This window comes from Hyperolius riggenbachi, chromosome 3, assembly GCF_040937935.1.
Source record: "Hyperolius riggenbachi isolate aHypRig1 chromosome 3, aHypRig1.pri, whole genome shotgun sequence".
NCBI classification, from domain to species: Eukaryota; Metazoa; Chordata; class Amphibia; order Anura; family Hyperoliidae; genus Hyperolius; species Hyperolius riggenbachi.
In genome coordinates this window covers 100780993-100794727 of record NC_090648.1, presented here as the reverse complement: position 1 = coordinate 100794727, position 13735 = coordinate 100780993, and the positions used below count along the sequence as shown (strand labels likewise).

The window sequence follows — 13735 nt, the reverse complement described above, 5'->3', positions numbered from 1 at the left end:
TAGAAACGCCCCTGCCCACAAGAAATATTTGCCTATCAGCCCTGCAGCTTACAGGCATGGGCAAACTTGGCCCTCCAGCTGTAAAGGAACTACAAGTCCCATAATGCATTTGCGTTTATGAGTCATGACTGTGGCTGTAAGACTCCTGCAATGCATTGTGGGACTTGTAGTTCCTTAACAGCTGGAGGGCCAAGTTTGCACATGCCTGGCAGCAGGTCAGCATGGCAGCCTCCCTTGCCTGTATCCTGACAAACTGAGCGGATTTCTGCGTGTTAATAAACAGGCAGCAGTTTCCCTCCATATCCAAGATGGCGCTAGCTCCTTACAAGATGGAGCCTGTTTGTTTTACTTCCTCATCCAACATGGCGATTCCACCTGCCTCAGGAACTATACGGTTGGGAAAAACTACGTGCTGAAACACGGAGAGGCTCCCCCGAACCCCCACCCTGCCCTCATCAAAGATGTCGCGGCTGTCTCCGGGTGACCTTCACCAACATGGCCGCCGAACGCCCTCAGCCAACATGGCGCCGCCACGGCCTCGGCCCCTCCTCTGTTGTCTATGGTTGCGGGGATGCCTGTCGGCGCGTGCGCAGTGGTGGGCGCGAGGCGCCGAGCCTGCGCAGTCCGTTCCTCGGGGGGGACAGAGGAGCATGAATGGAGCAAGATGGCGGATCCTGTGCAGGTGAGGAGGATTTGGAGGATGAGCGGGGATCTGGCGCTCTAGGCGGGAGAAGAGGCAGCGGAGGTGCGCCGCGGGGAGCCAAGGGAGAGATCCATGATGTCCTATGTGAGGAGACACGTGAGGGGGAGGATGATGGCTGCCGGAGGCCTGCTGCCAGCTCTGTATGGATGTAAACAGAGGAGCAGAGTGTGTGTGTGTGACAGGAGCCTGGGCCCACCTCCGCTCTGCGCGCACATCTGTCACTGGAATGTCACATGCAGGGTCACCTGGCCTGCCTGCACTTTTCACAGCTGCAGCTTGGCCATGTGCCTCTGCCAGCTCTAATGGATGAGTGATGTGATGGCTGCAGCCTAGCTTGTCTGTACAGTCATCTCTCCTGTTCTATCATAGACACTGTCTGTCTATAGTAAAGTGAAATAAATACATTCTACAGCATGATATACTACAGGCGGTAGAACAGAAGTGACCCTGCAAACTTGGATAGGATTTTTAGAAATTTCTGGCAGCTGGCAAAAGTTGGCACCACTTTTCTGGGTCATATCAGAACTAGAGATGTGACATTTTAATTTCACAGTTTTTCATTCATCTACAATTATTGGAGGCTGAACTGTATAATTGGAAAGCTGATGATTGATTAACAGATATTTTGATGAATTTATCATGCTGATGAGGAATTATTAAATTCTAGATCTGATTAGCCGTGTGCTAGATCTAATTAGTTCTGATGCCTATGATTAACACAGTTATCACGGTGCCCTGTACAGTGTGGCACGATCCATTTTACGCCCAATTGCAAATGTAATGCCTGCTACAGTTTACCTGCATTTGCAATTAAGATAATGAATGGGAGTGCATGTGAATCGCATAGCAAATGCGGTGCTTTGCGAACTCCCATTTAAAGGGGAACTGAAGTAAGAGGTATACGGAGGCTGCCATATTTATTTCCTTTTAATCAGTACCCGTTGCCTGGCAGCATTCCTGGTCTATTTCTCTGCAGTAGTATCTGAATAACACCAGAAACAAGCATGCAGCTAGTCTTGTCAGATCTGACTTTAACAACTTGCTGACTGCGCACTCATACCGCGCGTCAGCAAAGTGGCAGCTGCAGGACCAGCGACGCAGTTCTGCGTCGCCGGCTGCAGGCTAATTAATCAGGAAGCAGCCGCTCGCGCGAGCAGCTGCTTCCTGTCAATTCATGGCGGGGGGCTCCGTGAATAGCCTGCGGGCCGCCGATCGCGGCTTGCAGGCTAAATGTAAACACAAGCGGAAATAATCCGCTTTGTTTACATTGTACGGCGCTGCTGCGCAGCAGCGCCGTAAGGCAGATCGGCGATCCCCGGCCAATCAGCGGCCACGGATCGCCGCCATGTGACAGGGGACGTCCTGTCACAGGCTGCACAGGACGGATAGCGTCCTGTGCAGCCCCGATCACCAGGGGGCCAGGTAGGAGAGGGGGAAGCGGAATTTCGCTGCGGAGGGGGGCTTTGAGGTGCCCCGCCAGCCACACGCAGGCAGGAGAGATCGGACCCCCCCCCCCCCCCCCAGCACATCATCCCCCTAGTGGGGAAAAAAGGGGGGTGATCTGATTTCTCTGCCTGCTGTTTGATCTGTGCTGGGGGCTGTAGAGCCCACCCAGCACAGATCACAGAATTCAACGCTGGTCCTTAAGGGGGGGTAAAGGGTGGGTCCTCAAGTGGTTAAAGTCTGAAACACCTGATCTGCTGCATGCTTGTTCAGGGCCTATGGCTAAAAGTATTAGAGGCATAGGATCAACAGGGCTGCCAAGCAACTGGTATTGCTTAAAAGGAAATAAACATGGCAGCCTCCGTATACCTCTCTCTTCAGTTCCCCTTTAAAGCACAAGGGAAAATCATGATTGCGCTGGCTCCATATGGAGCTTAATTCTAAATGCATCTGTAATTAAGCCACTCATTTTTGAAGCAAGGCTGAGATTGAATCAGTCAGGTTTCCCTGTAGCCGGAGTGTGTCTTGTTAGTGATGTGAGTATGCGTTCGAATCGTTTAGCCATGCCAGTTTTACTGCAGCACGCCGTCTGGAACCCTAGCATTCGTTTCCCTGTGCGACTCGCCTGCGGGGAAATGCTGCGGATTCGGCCCTAGTGGAAACGGGCTGTTACAGTTGATGCACGCTGGCTGCGTTTTGCGCTTTATTTGCGTTTTGCAAAATGCATTCACTTGAATGAGAATAGTGGGTAAATCACAGCATATTAATTTTGCTGTGAATTTTTAAAATTGTTGTGATTCTCATTCAAGCTCTGTTCTACCATTACTAGGCACGGCATTTGGCCTGAGGAAGTGGGATTATAGCCCATGAAACGCGTTGTCTCTTGTGTAATAAACTCTATGTTCAAGCATACAAGCCTAGACTTTTCTATTAGATCAGCTGCACTTACCTTTTTACCGTTGTTTTTATAATTCATACATTATTTGGGCACCTCTCAACCCCCTGTATTACACGTTTGCAGAGGAAAGGGTCTGGATCCTGTAGAGCCTTCCCGGCTCACTGTGTGCTCATTAGCCTGCGGTCCCGTGTTCAAATTTTCCACCTCCAGGAGTCCTTGGAAGGCTTTGGAAGCACTCGAGATCCAGCATGCGCAGTGTGGAGCCATTTGTCTTTGGAAGCGCTCGGGGAAAAACTTCCCAAGCTATCCGAGCATCCCTGAAGGCTTATTCAACCATTTGGTCGAACAACTGCAACGGGGTGACCGCGCTGGATCAAGAACCCGGAGAGAGGACCAGTATGGCTCTACTGGATCCAGAGCTTTCCCACGCCATAGGTTAGTATGTAACTTTTTCCCTTCCCATAAGGACTACATCTCCCAGCTTGCCTTGTAACGGTCGGGGGCACACGGCCTTGCTGGGAACTTCCAAATGTGTACAGCTGCGGTCTCTCCTGGGGAAGGTGGTGGACAGCACCCTGTAGGTAAGTAACGGCGATCACCCCGAAAACAAACACACACTCTGCTACTCTGAAGGTCCAAAATGCTGGGAACACATGATGCAATTTCCAACTTGTCAGATCTGTTTCCCATCGAGAAAGGGATTGATTTTACCAAGTTATCTTCGGGAAATCAATCCCTTTATCGATCAGGAACAGTTTGGACATGTACACGTTACAACTTCCTGTCCAATCACCCGTCAATCAGGCAGGAAATAGCACCGTGTGTTCCAAGCATAAGGGTCTGTTTCCATTATGCCCAAATCTGGGCCGAATCGGCAGTGTTTTACCTGCATGCAAGCTGCACGGGGAACTGCTGCCTATCTACCTAGTGACTTGCCGTGCAAAACTCACTAAGGCGCGAACCTGGATGGCATGCTGCAGATTTCTGAGCCCACAGCCAAATCCTTATAACCGTGTATGACGCGGCTTATCTATTCAGGCTGTGGCTACGCAGCACTAAGAATGCCACGGCGAATTGGAAATGGTCGTGGCTCCCAGTGGAAATAAGCCCTTATGGGGATGTTCATTTTATGTAATTTTAGTTCCATGTGCTCGGTTGCTTTTAAGCTATGTATTCAGATTTATTTTTGTCGTTTAGTTTTGCATGAAACTCATCAGTACCGCTGACAAGGACTTCATTAGGACTGATAAACAGAGAACAAGCACATAGGCCTGAATTCACTAAGCTTTATCAAACACTTTACCGAACGTTTGATAATTTACCTCATGGGTAAAATCTAATTTTTAATTCACTAAGGTGTTATAGATTTATTTAAGGTTTTATCGATAAAACATTCAATAAATCTGTAACACCTTAGTGAATTCAAAATTAGATTTTACCCATGAGGTAAATTATCAAACGTTCGGTAAAGTGTTTGATAAAGCTTAGTGAATTGAGGCCATTGTCTTTAATTGTTGTTCCCGCTGCAGGCGCTGTACACTGCTCACTTTCCCTCCCCTCCTAATAGAATAGCTCACCTCTAGGTTGCTCATTCAGAAATCTGTCACCTGAAACAATGGTCAGTGATCATTTAAGGTGACATTTGTTGCGCATGTGTTAGAGATGTTAATTTGCACTGCTTGTTTGTGTTTTAGAAATGACAGAGTAATTACAGCCTGGCACAAATGTATCATGTCTGTAGCGCACTCATTATAAGTCAGCAACAGCGTGTATCTTATGTACTTTCATTGTGTGTTTATAAAGGCCCTTTTCCACGAGCAGTTGATAGGTAGTGAAAAGACTGTCGAACTCTCACAAATGCTTGCTGCTGCCTGATAACTGCTTGCTGAGGCCCTGTTCACACTGGTGATTGCAAAACGCTAGCAAATTTGCTAGTGTTTTGCAACTAGGTTTTTGTTTTTTGTTTTTTTACTGCACAAGATCGCTGCAGTAAGATCACGCCATATACTTTTAATTACACTGCCGGTTTTCAAAGCACTAGCAATCGTGAAAGATCGGCAGTAAACACCTGCAAATCGTCCCGGTGTAAATGGGCCCTAAGCACACGGTTTAGCCGCCTCTGGAGAGGGCCCTTAAAGGACAACTGTAGTGAAAGGTATATGGAGGTTGCCATATTTACTTCCTTTTAAGCAATACTAGTTGCCTGGCTTACCTGCAGATCCTCTGCCTCTAATACTTTTAGCCATAGGCCCTGAACAAGTACGTAGCAGATCAGATGTTTCTGACATTATTGTCAGATCCGACAAGATTAGCTGCATGCTTGTTTCTGGTCTGATTCACACTGCTGCAGCCAAACAGACCTGCAGGGCTGCCAGACAACTGGTATTGTTTAAAAGGAAATAAATATGGCAGCCTCCACATAACTTTTACTGCAGTTGTCCTTTAATCTGCTTTGGAACTGGCACTGCATTGTGGTGCTGATGACCACAGCGCTCCTCCTTTGCAGTTAGGGTATGTTGCTTGTTTGGTGCAACAGCACACAGAGCTAATAGACTTGCATCTAAGAACTAAGTTGACCCGTTATAAATCGATCAGTTTTCTGTAAAATGTGCTGGATAGTAACTGAATTCCTAACATTCGTAGTGAGACCTCCAAAGGGGCTGTACACACCTACAACTTTAGTTGTGAAAAACAATTCTTCGAGATCATTTTGGGTGACTGTCCAGTGTGTGTGTAAGTGCATACCTCATCTTGCTGACTGGTTTTTGATAGGGGAATGCTCAAATGCTTAATGGCTCCAGGACGTTTTTATAAGTCACAGTGCTGCTGCCGCTGTGTGCGTGCGTACTTCCGTGCGTGCACATGCATTCCCGTGCACGTGAAAATAGTGCAAACCCCCCACCATAGAAAAAAATACACCTTTATTTCCAAATACTATATTGTCACCATACTTTGTACTAGGGACATAATTAAAATCTTGTGATAACCAGAACAAATAGGCAGATAAAATGTGTGGGTTTTATGCACAGTAGCAGTGTTTATATTAAAACTATAGGGGATGAAATTGGAGAAAGTGTATTTTTTTTTATTTTTTCCTTTTTTCTCCCTTTAAAATGCATAGAAAATGAACTAATTACTGAAAACAAATATCAACCCCAAAAAGCCCAATTGGTGATGAAAAAAACAAGATATAGATCATTTCATTGTGATTAGTAGTGATTAAGCTATTGGCAAATGAAAGGGATGAGCATGGAAAGGTGAAAATCGCTCTTGTCCATTAGGGTAAAAACCGCTTTGGGGTTAAAAGGTAATAAATATGGATCGCCGGACCTTGAATTACTTCTCCCTTCGAACTGCTACAACTCGGAGGGGGGAAGCGTATTTAAAGGGACCCAGAGCGGTGTCCTAAATAAAGAAAAAGGGCTTACCCAGGGCTTCCTTTAGCCAGGGCTGTGGAGTCAGTACAAAAATCCACCGACTCCTCAGTTTAGGATTCCTCCGACTCCTCGACTCCGACTCCTAATTTGCATATTACAATCTTGTTGATTGAAAGTATGTCACATGAAATTCGTCTCTTAACTGCCAATGCTTAGGAATTTTAAAAGACAACTCAAGTGAGAAGGATATGGAGACTGCCATATTTATTCGCTTTAGTCATAGACTACAACTAGTCCTTGGTAAGAGTACTTGTAAAAGATACAGACCGGAACAAAGAACATCTATCAGGCCCTAGGCAATGTGACTGTGGGTACATGTAAGAGTGATGTGCAGGTACTCTGCAGGGGAATAAGGAGATTCTTCCTCTATTACACATTCTTCATGCACAATCTGAACTAGGTTTATGGGTGATAGACAACACCTCTGTGTTTAATGTGCACAACATTCTCAGTGGATTCCCTGCAGCTCTGTGGAGAGTGCATATGTAGAGTATAGTACTACTGTGTAACAAAGTAAACCTGAGACAGATGAAATTAAAGTTTTATACATACCTGGGGCTTCCTCCAGCCCCCTTCAGGCTAATCAGTCTCTCGCTGTCCTCCTCCGCCACCTGGATCTTCTGCTATGAGTCCAGGTACTTGAGCCAGTCTGGCGTAGTGCGCATGCACACACTCCGCCGCCAGGAGCATACTACACCTGTGCAGCACTATTGCACAGGTGCAGAATGCTCCTGGCTGTGGAAGCGGCATGCGGCCGGACTGCGCTAACTGGCTGAATTACCGGGACTCATAGCAGAAGATCCAGGTGGTGGAGGAGGACAGCAAGGGACGGATTAGCCTGAAGGAGGCTGGAAGAAGCCCCAGGTATGTATAAAATACTATTCTTTTCATCCTTCTCAGGTACCCTTTAATTCGTAGTCATCAAACCAAATTTTAACAACATATCAAATTATTTGATTTCATGAGCATAAATCAGAATCAACGCAGAATTATTTCCATCTCATTGACATCTCTATTAGTGACACAGCTACACATCAGGCTTTATACTTACAGCATAGATGTTATTTAGTGTATATATGAGATTCCTGTGTACACATCATATATATACAGTCACAATCAGATATGTATATCTGACTTTAAAAATACGGGGACTGCTTTATTGAAGCAGCACAAGTAACTAATTTTGATTGGTTTATTTCATTTTTGTGGACTAAGCACAGCTATTACTGTATGTATAAATTATTTATGATGACTATTATCTGAGAAATAGAACATTTTATCATATTTTCTAATTTAATAACAGTTTAAATTCATTAGGAGTCGGTGCATTTTTTTCCCGACTCCAGGCACCCAAAATTGCTCCGACTCCACAGCCCTGCCTTCAGCCCACCGTAAACCCCCCCCCCCCCCCCCACGAGGTCCCCGGCATCCTCCTGGCCCCCTCCGCAGTCCCACTGGTGGCTCCTGGAATCCGCTGACTTCACGTGAAGACACGCGTGCTCGCCCGTCGCATCATCATGCTGGCCACTGTGAGAGTCCAGCACATTCTCTAAAGACTGAACTGATATCGCAACGGGTACGCAGCATGACAAGTTCACCTGAAGTCGGTGCATTACCGGAGTTGAGAGGGGGCCAGGAGGATGCTGTGGACCTCGCAGGCTACGGTGGGCTGGAGGAAGCCCCAGGTAAGTCCCGGTTTTTCTTTTTTAGGACAAAGCTCAGGGTCCCTTCACTGGCGGCGCAGTAATACGTACGCTTTTAAGTCTGTGTGGATTGAGTCGGAGCCCTGCTTTAAGTACAAGCATGCTTTATTCATTTCATGGGAATGAATGTTTCTGCTGCCGCCCTGTAGGTGACTGATACTGGTGGATTATATGAAAAGCTATGTTGTGTGTTCTGCGACGAGTAGTTTCACATCTAGCATATATCCTAAAGTTCATTGTTACTTCTCCCTGGGTTGTGTGAAAGCACCTGCAATCTTTATGACTTTATCTCTCAGTGATGTGAGAGAATTATCAGGGCACATGTACACCTTGGCTTGTTGTAGGTGAAGAGATGTCTATATATACACACATAGGTAATGCTCTTGTCTAGCAGTGCAAAGTGCAGTCACCCATAGCAGAGTACCACATCTCGTGCTCACGCAATCATGAGTTCTGGGAGCTTGGCATCACTTTACTGGACTTTGTCAACCAATCAAAACAATGTTATGTATGATATCCTCGCACACCCGTTAGAGGGTTCTCAACCAAATCCGCTGCATTACTGCATGTTCGCTGTGCAGTTCCATTCATTATGAATTAATGGGATTGTAACTGCAGCTGGGAAAACTGGAGCAGTGCTGTGCCTCGTGATCAGGGCTTTGGTGTTGGAGCAGTTACCTGGAGTTGGAGTCAGTGGTTTCATAAACTGAGGAAGTATTGGCCTAAGGAGACGGTTGAGGAGTCGGAGCAATTTTGGGTACCTAGAGTCGGAGGTTTCATAAACTGTGTTGAATGATTTTTGTACCGACTCCACAGCCCCGCTCGCGATGGCCACCAGTGTTGACTTCAGTGAGGACATGGAAATGAGGCCTAATGCTAGGAATACACGATGAGATTTTTTTTTTTTTTTGGCAGATAGATGGTTCCCGACATTTTTGATCGGTTTTCTGATCAATTCCTCATAGAAGTATATGGAAATCGATCGGACAGTAAACCTGCTGAAAAATCTCGGTGTACTTCCAGCATAAGATGGATTGAAAATAAATTTCCAGTATGTACTGTAATTCAGTATCTATATATCTATCCATCTACATACACACGAGGAGACATAAATGTTTGTATACTTATTGCAGGTCTATATTGTCCTCTCATATAATATACCATAGGGTTTGAACTCAAGATGATGTTACATACTGGCATCATGGTAGAGGAAGGTGTGGCTTAGTCTAAGTTTGAAACTTAGTAAAGTGACAGCAGTGAGATAATGAGGGCGTGGGGATGTGTCCGTGTCCCTCTGTGCTGTCAAGGCGTTTTGGGACAACAAAGTTAGGGTACATTTTTAAATTTGTTGTGTCATCCAGAACTTGCAGCACTTGGGTATCAGTGATAAATATAAGTTTACGTGGTTACTTGGTTAACAGCTACTTGATTACAGCGAGGTATTTAATAAATGCTGCTGTAGTGAGATACAGTAGAATCCCGTACTATGATAGTAGAAAGCTATGTGAAATTGCAGAGTGTAGTAACCTGTTACAACATCTTATATTGCAATTTGTCTATTAGTGTCTGTTTCTTATTGCATTATGTGTTTGTTTGAAGGGTGCCTCTATGCTGGTACAAAAAATTAGGCAGCTGTAAGCCTTTAAAGAACAACTTAAAGCGGAATGAAACCCAGCATTTCTACTTTGTTCTAATAGATTATTTACAGCATATTATATACAACTAGCATTTTTTTAACTAGAACTGCATTCAAAGGGTTAACACAGGCCTTAAGGTGCGTACACACGCACTACAAAAGGCAACGACGGGTCCACCGGACCCTCCCGCTGGGCGGTCTTTTAGCCGTCAGTAGCGTGTTTACGCGTTGTCGCTGGACTGATAAGGCTGTTTCTGAACGAGCGGATCGTTCAGAAACAGCCTTATCAGTATGCCGACAGCGTGTACACACGCGCTACTGACGGAACATACAATTTCTAAATGAATAATAATACTTCTACACAAAAGCAAATATGCTAACCGTATGGCATATACAAAGTAGGAAAACATGTTTTCTTTGAATATTATGTCAGGATTTTATACCGCTTTAAGTGAGAGATATATGGAGGTTGCCACATTTATTTCCTTTTAAACAATACCAGTTGCCTGGGAGCCCTACTGATCTATTTGGCTGCAGTAGTGTCTGAATCGCCCAGGAACAAGCATGCAGCAAATCTTGTCAGATCTGACAATGTCAGAAACGCCTGATCTGCTGCTGCTTGTTCAGGGCTATGGCTAAATGTATTGAGGCAAAGGATCAGCAGGACAACCAGGCAACTGGTATTGTTTAAAAATAAATATGGCAGCCTCCATATCCCTCTCACTTTAGTTGTTCTTTAATAATAAAGCCTCCCTGGTCTTGCACCAAAGTGTCACAAATTCCCAATGTATCCTAAGTTTGAAAGTATGCATACTAGTAGGACAGGAGCATTGCCTGTATCGCACTGGTAGGGAGGTTACACTGACCGGAAAACTACACCAGTGTTTTCCCCAGGCTCTTTTAGCTGAATGCTCCACCCGGCTAGTTTTTGGTGAGCACCCGGCTGTCATCAGCTTACCTCCTCCTCTGCTGTAAGCAGAATTGTGCAGTTGTGCCGGCCCTGCATTCTCTCATTTCACTCCACCCGGATTCTTTTTCATGCCACCCGGCTGGAAAAAAATTCTGGGGAGAACACTGCACACTAAGTTTGGTTCACATGGGTATACGTTGGCGATGGTGGTGCTCCCGTGTTCCTATGAAGCTCAAGACAACGAGAACCATTGCCAAACACCGTCCTGCTCTGTTGCGAAAAAAGCATTCAGCAGGAAACCCGTGTGAGCCGGCCCTAACGGGCATTGCAGGGGGGTGTTACTTACCGGTGATCACACTAATCCATAAATGCTGTCTCTCCTTCCCCTGCCGAACACACAAGGGGCTGCATCCAAATTAAATATTGCACTACTTCTGCAAAAAGATGACAAACCCAAGATTTGAGTTGGGCAGCTGCTGTAGAGTCAGAATACCCTCAGCCACCTAACCATTCTCTTCCTGTAGAGGAGAGCTGCTGCGGATCTCTGTGTTAGTGACCGCGCCACTCTAATCCAAGATCTGATGGGAAATATCACTGAACCATGGCGGGCATCAGTAAATGGGTAGGTGTGGCTCTTGCTTTGTGTCTGACAGCCTTGCCGTAGGCAGCAAGCTAGTGGTAAGGCCATGTGCTGTCCAACTTTACCCAGTCATCAGCACATGCTGCCATCACTAATAGGGTTGACTCATCAAGTTCTGGTAGGTTAGCCATGTCACTCCGCGTCCGCTCGTTTCCATCTTACCGGTCACACCATAACCCGCCAACTGTTCCAGTGCAAAGACCAGGCAGGTGGGCAGGGAAATGGAATTGGTAGTCCAGCTTCTAGTTGTATACTTGTTTCTATAGCTGCACACTCGCTTGGCTCAATAGAGCTCTGTAAGGGATAGCTGTTTGCACTGCTGAGGCTATAAGCTTGCATAGACCCCAAAAAGGGTTCCTGAGCCTTTAAATCAGTGGTCCTCAAACTAAGGCCCCGGGCCGAAATGTGGCCCCCCTGAGGCTTTTTTACCGGCCCCCGACACAGAAAATGTATTACTTATAGATGTGGTCAGCTACTTCTTTAAATATTGTTAGTCCACATATGGAATAGCAGTGCTGGCACCACCTATCCACATGGAAGGCAGAAAGCAGTAATTTCGCTGGTTTCCAATCAAATTCCACATCAGGTGACACTGCTGTCCAATTGGACTGCAGGTTGTCACCTTGGTATGCTTTACTGTCTGGCCCACAAAGACTTCGACATCATTTTATGTATACTCCGGACCCCCAGCAGTCTTAAGACACTGAAGCGAAAAAAAAATATGATATAGTGAATTGGTTGTGTACTATGAATAATTACTAGATTAGCAGCAAAGAAAATATTCTCATATTTTTATTTTCAGGTATATAGTGTTTTTTTCTAACATTGCATCATTCTATAATATGTGCAGATTACAAAACACTCAGCATTCAAAATGATTCTTTCAGAGCAGTCTGTGAACTAATGACCTCTCCTCTGGCAGAGAAAAAGTAAATAGTTCAGGAACAGTTGAGATAATAGTCAGAAAACAGCCCTCTCCAAGACTTTGAAAGTGGTAGAGCTTAATGCCTTTTTTGCATAGAGATAACAACTGGAGTTTCTTAACTCTTCCTGTACTGGAAACCATTAGACTGATGTATCTGATCTTAATGTTTTATTTCTTAGCTGTACTACACATACAAATCATAATATCATAATTTTTTTTTTCGCTTCAGTGTCTCTTTAAATGGTCTCTGTCTGGTTCAGAATTACTGACATAAATGAACTTTTGCGTCATGTTCTAGTTTTCCAAGTTTCACCTGTATATTAGTTTTGAATAACATGGAAAGGGTTAGAAACATTTGGAGGGTCTTATTGCGGTGTATGCCCCCATTAAGGTGCCCTTTCCTTGGGACCTCATGCATTTGAGTTTTTTGTAAGAAAACTGAGTACTAAGGACATAAAGGATAGCAGTAAAGAAACAGTCAGTAACTTTTTTTTTTTTTCTCCAATCTCCCAAAAAAAAAAGTTCTAATTTGTTGCTGTTGAGAGATTTTAAGACATCCCACCATTTTATTTTAGACTTAAATCTATTTTTTAAGTTATTACTTTTTATTGTCTCTGCTCCATGACACATTCATTGAAGTATGCCAGAGCTAACATCTATGAACTATTAACCCTTTTTATCCCTCTCCTGCTCTCAGAAGCCATTTACTGCCAGAAAAATGTTTTATGGCTATAATTCCTTATCCATGAGAGTTATGCTGTAGTCCAACCCAGTCCCAACCCGAACAGATATGGTCACTTGCATACCTGATGTTTAACTCTTTCAGGCAAAGAGAAAAAAAACGAACTCAGTGTAGTTATTTGTGTGCTTGGCACAGCACACACACGTCTATCTCATCATGTCACGTCACCTTGGATGTCCTTTTACTGTTTGGAAAGCTTGCAATAAACCATGTACAGTTAGTCATTAAAGGTATTAACAGAATAAACATTTGTGGGTTTGTTGTCTGCAGTAATCGCAAAGTGAAAAAGGGGCTCTGGTTCTAAAGGGGCCAGGCCCGCACAGTCCCCATTCTGTTAGGCAGGGAACACACTTGACTGTATTCATGCACGTTTTCTTGGGGGCTGTGAGTTGGTACAAAAATCATCCCGACTCCTACTTACCAGGGCTGTGGATTTGGCACCAAAACTATCCGACTCCTACTCTTCAGTTTATGAAACCGCCGACTCAGACTTAAACTCCAGGTACCCAAAATTGCTCCGACTCCCCCAGTATGACTCCGACTTCACAGCCCTGGTTTTCTGCACAGAAAAACTGAGAACTCATGTTAATCAATGGGCTGGTTCACACTTAATGCGTTTTTCGCCAGGGCTGTGGAGTCGGAGCAATTTTGGAGTTGGTGGTTTCATAAACTGAGGAGTTGGATTCAGATGATTTTTG

The 13735-nt window shown here is 45.0% G+C and overlaps 1 protein-coding gene across 1 annotated transcript in view; it reads left to right on the top strand.

Annotated features, from left to right (window-relative positions):
* The first annotated feature begins 608 nt into the window (after positions 1–608).
* The window catches only part of XPO7 (exportin 7), an 88876-nt gene continuing 75749 nt past the window's right edge, over positions 609–13735 (top strand). The window contains exon 1 of the mRNA XM_068274706.1: positions 609–682. Within this exon, the coding sequence (XP_068130807.1) occupies positions 665–682 (18 nt within the window). The 5' untranslated portion in view covers positions 609–664. The remainder of the gene's footprint in view (positions 683–13735) is intronic.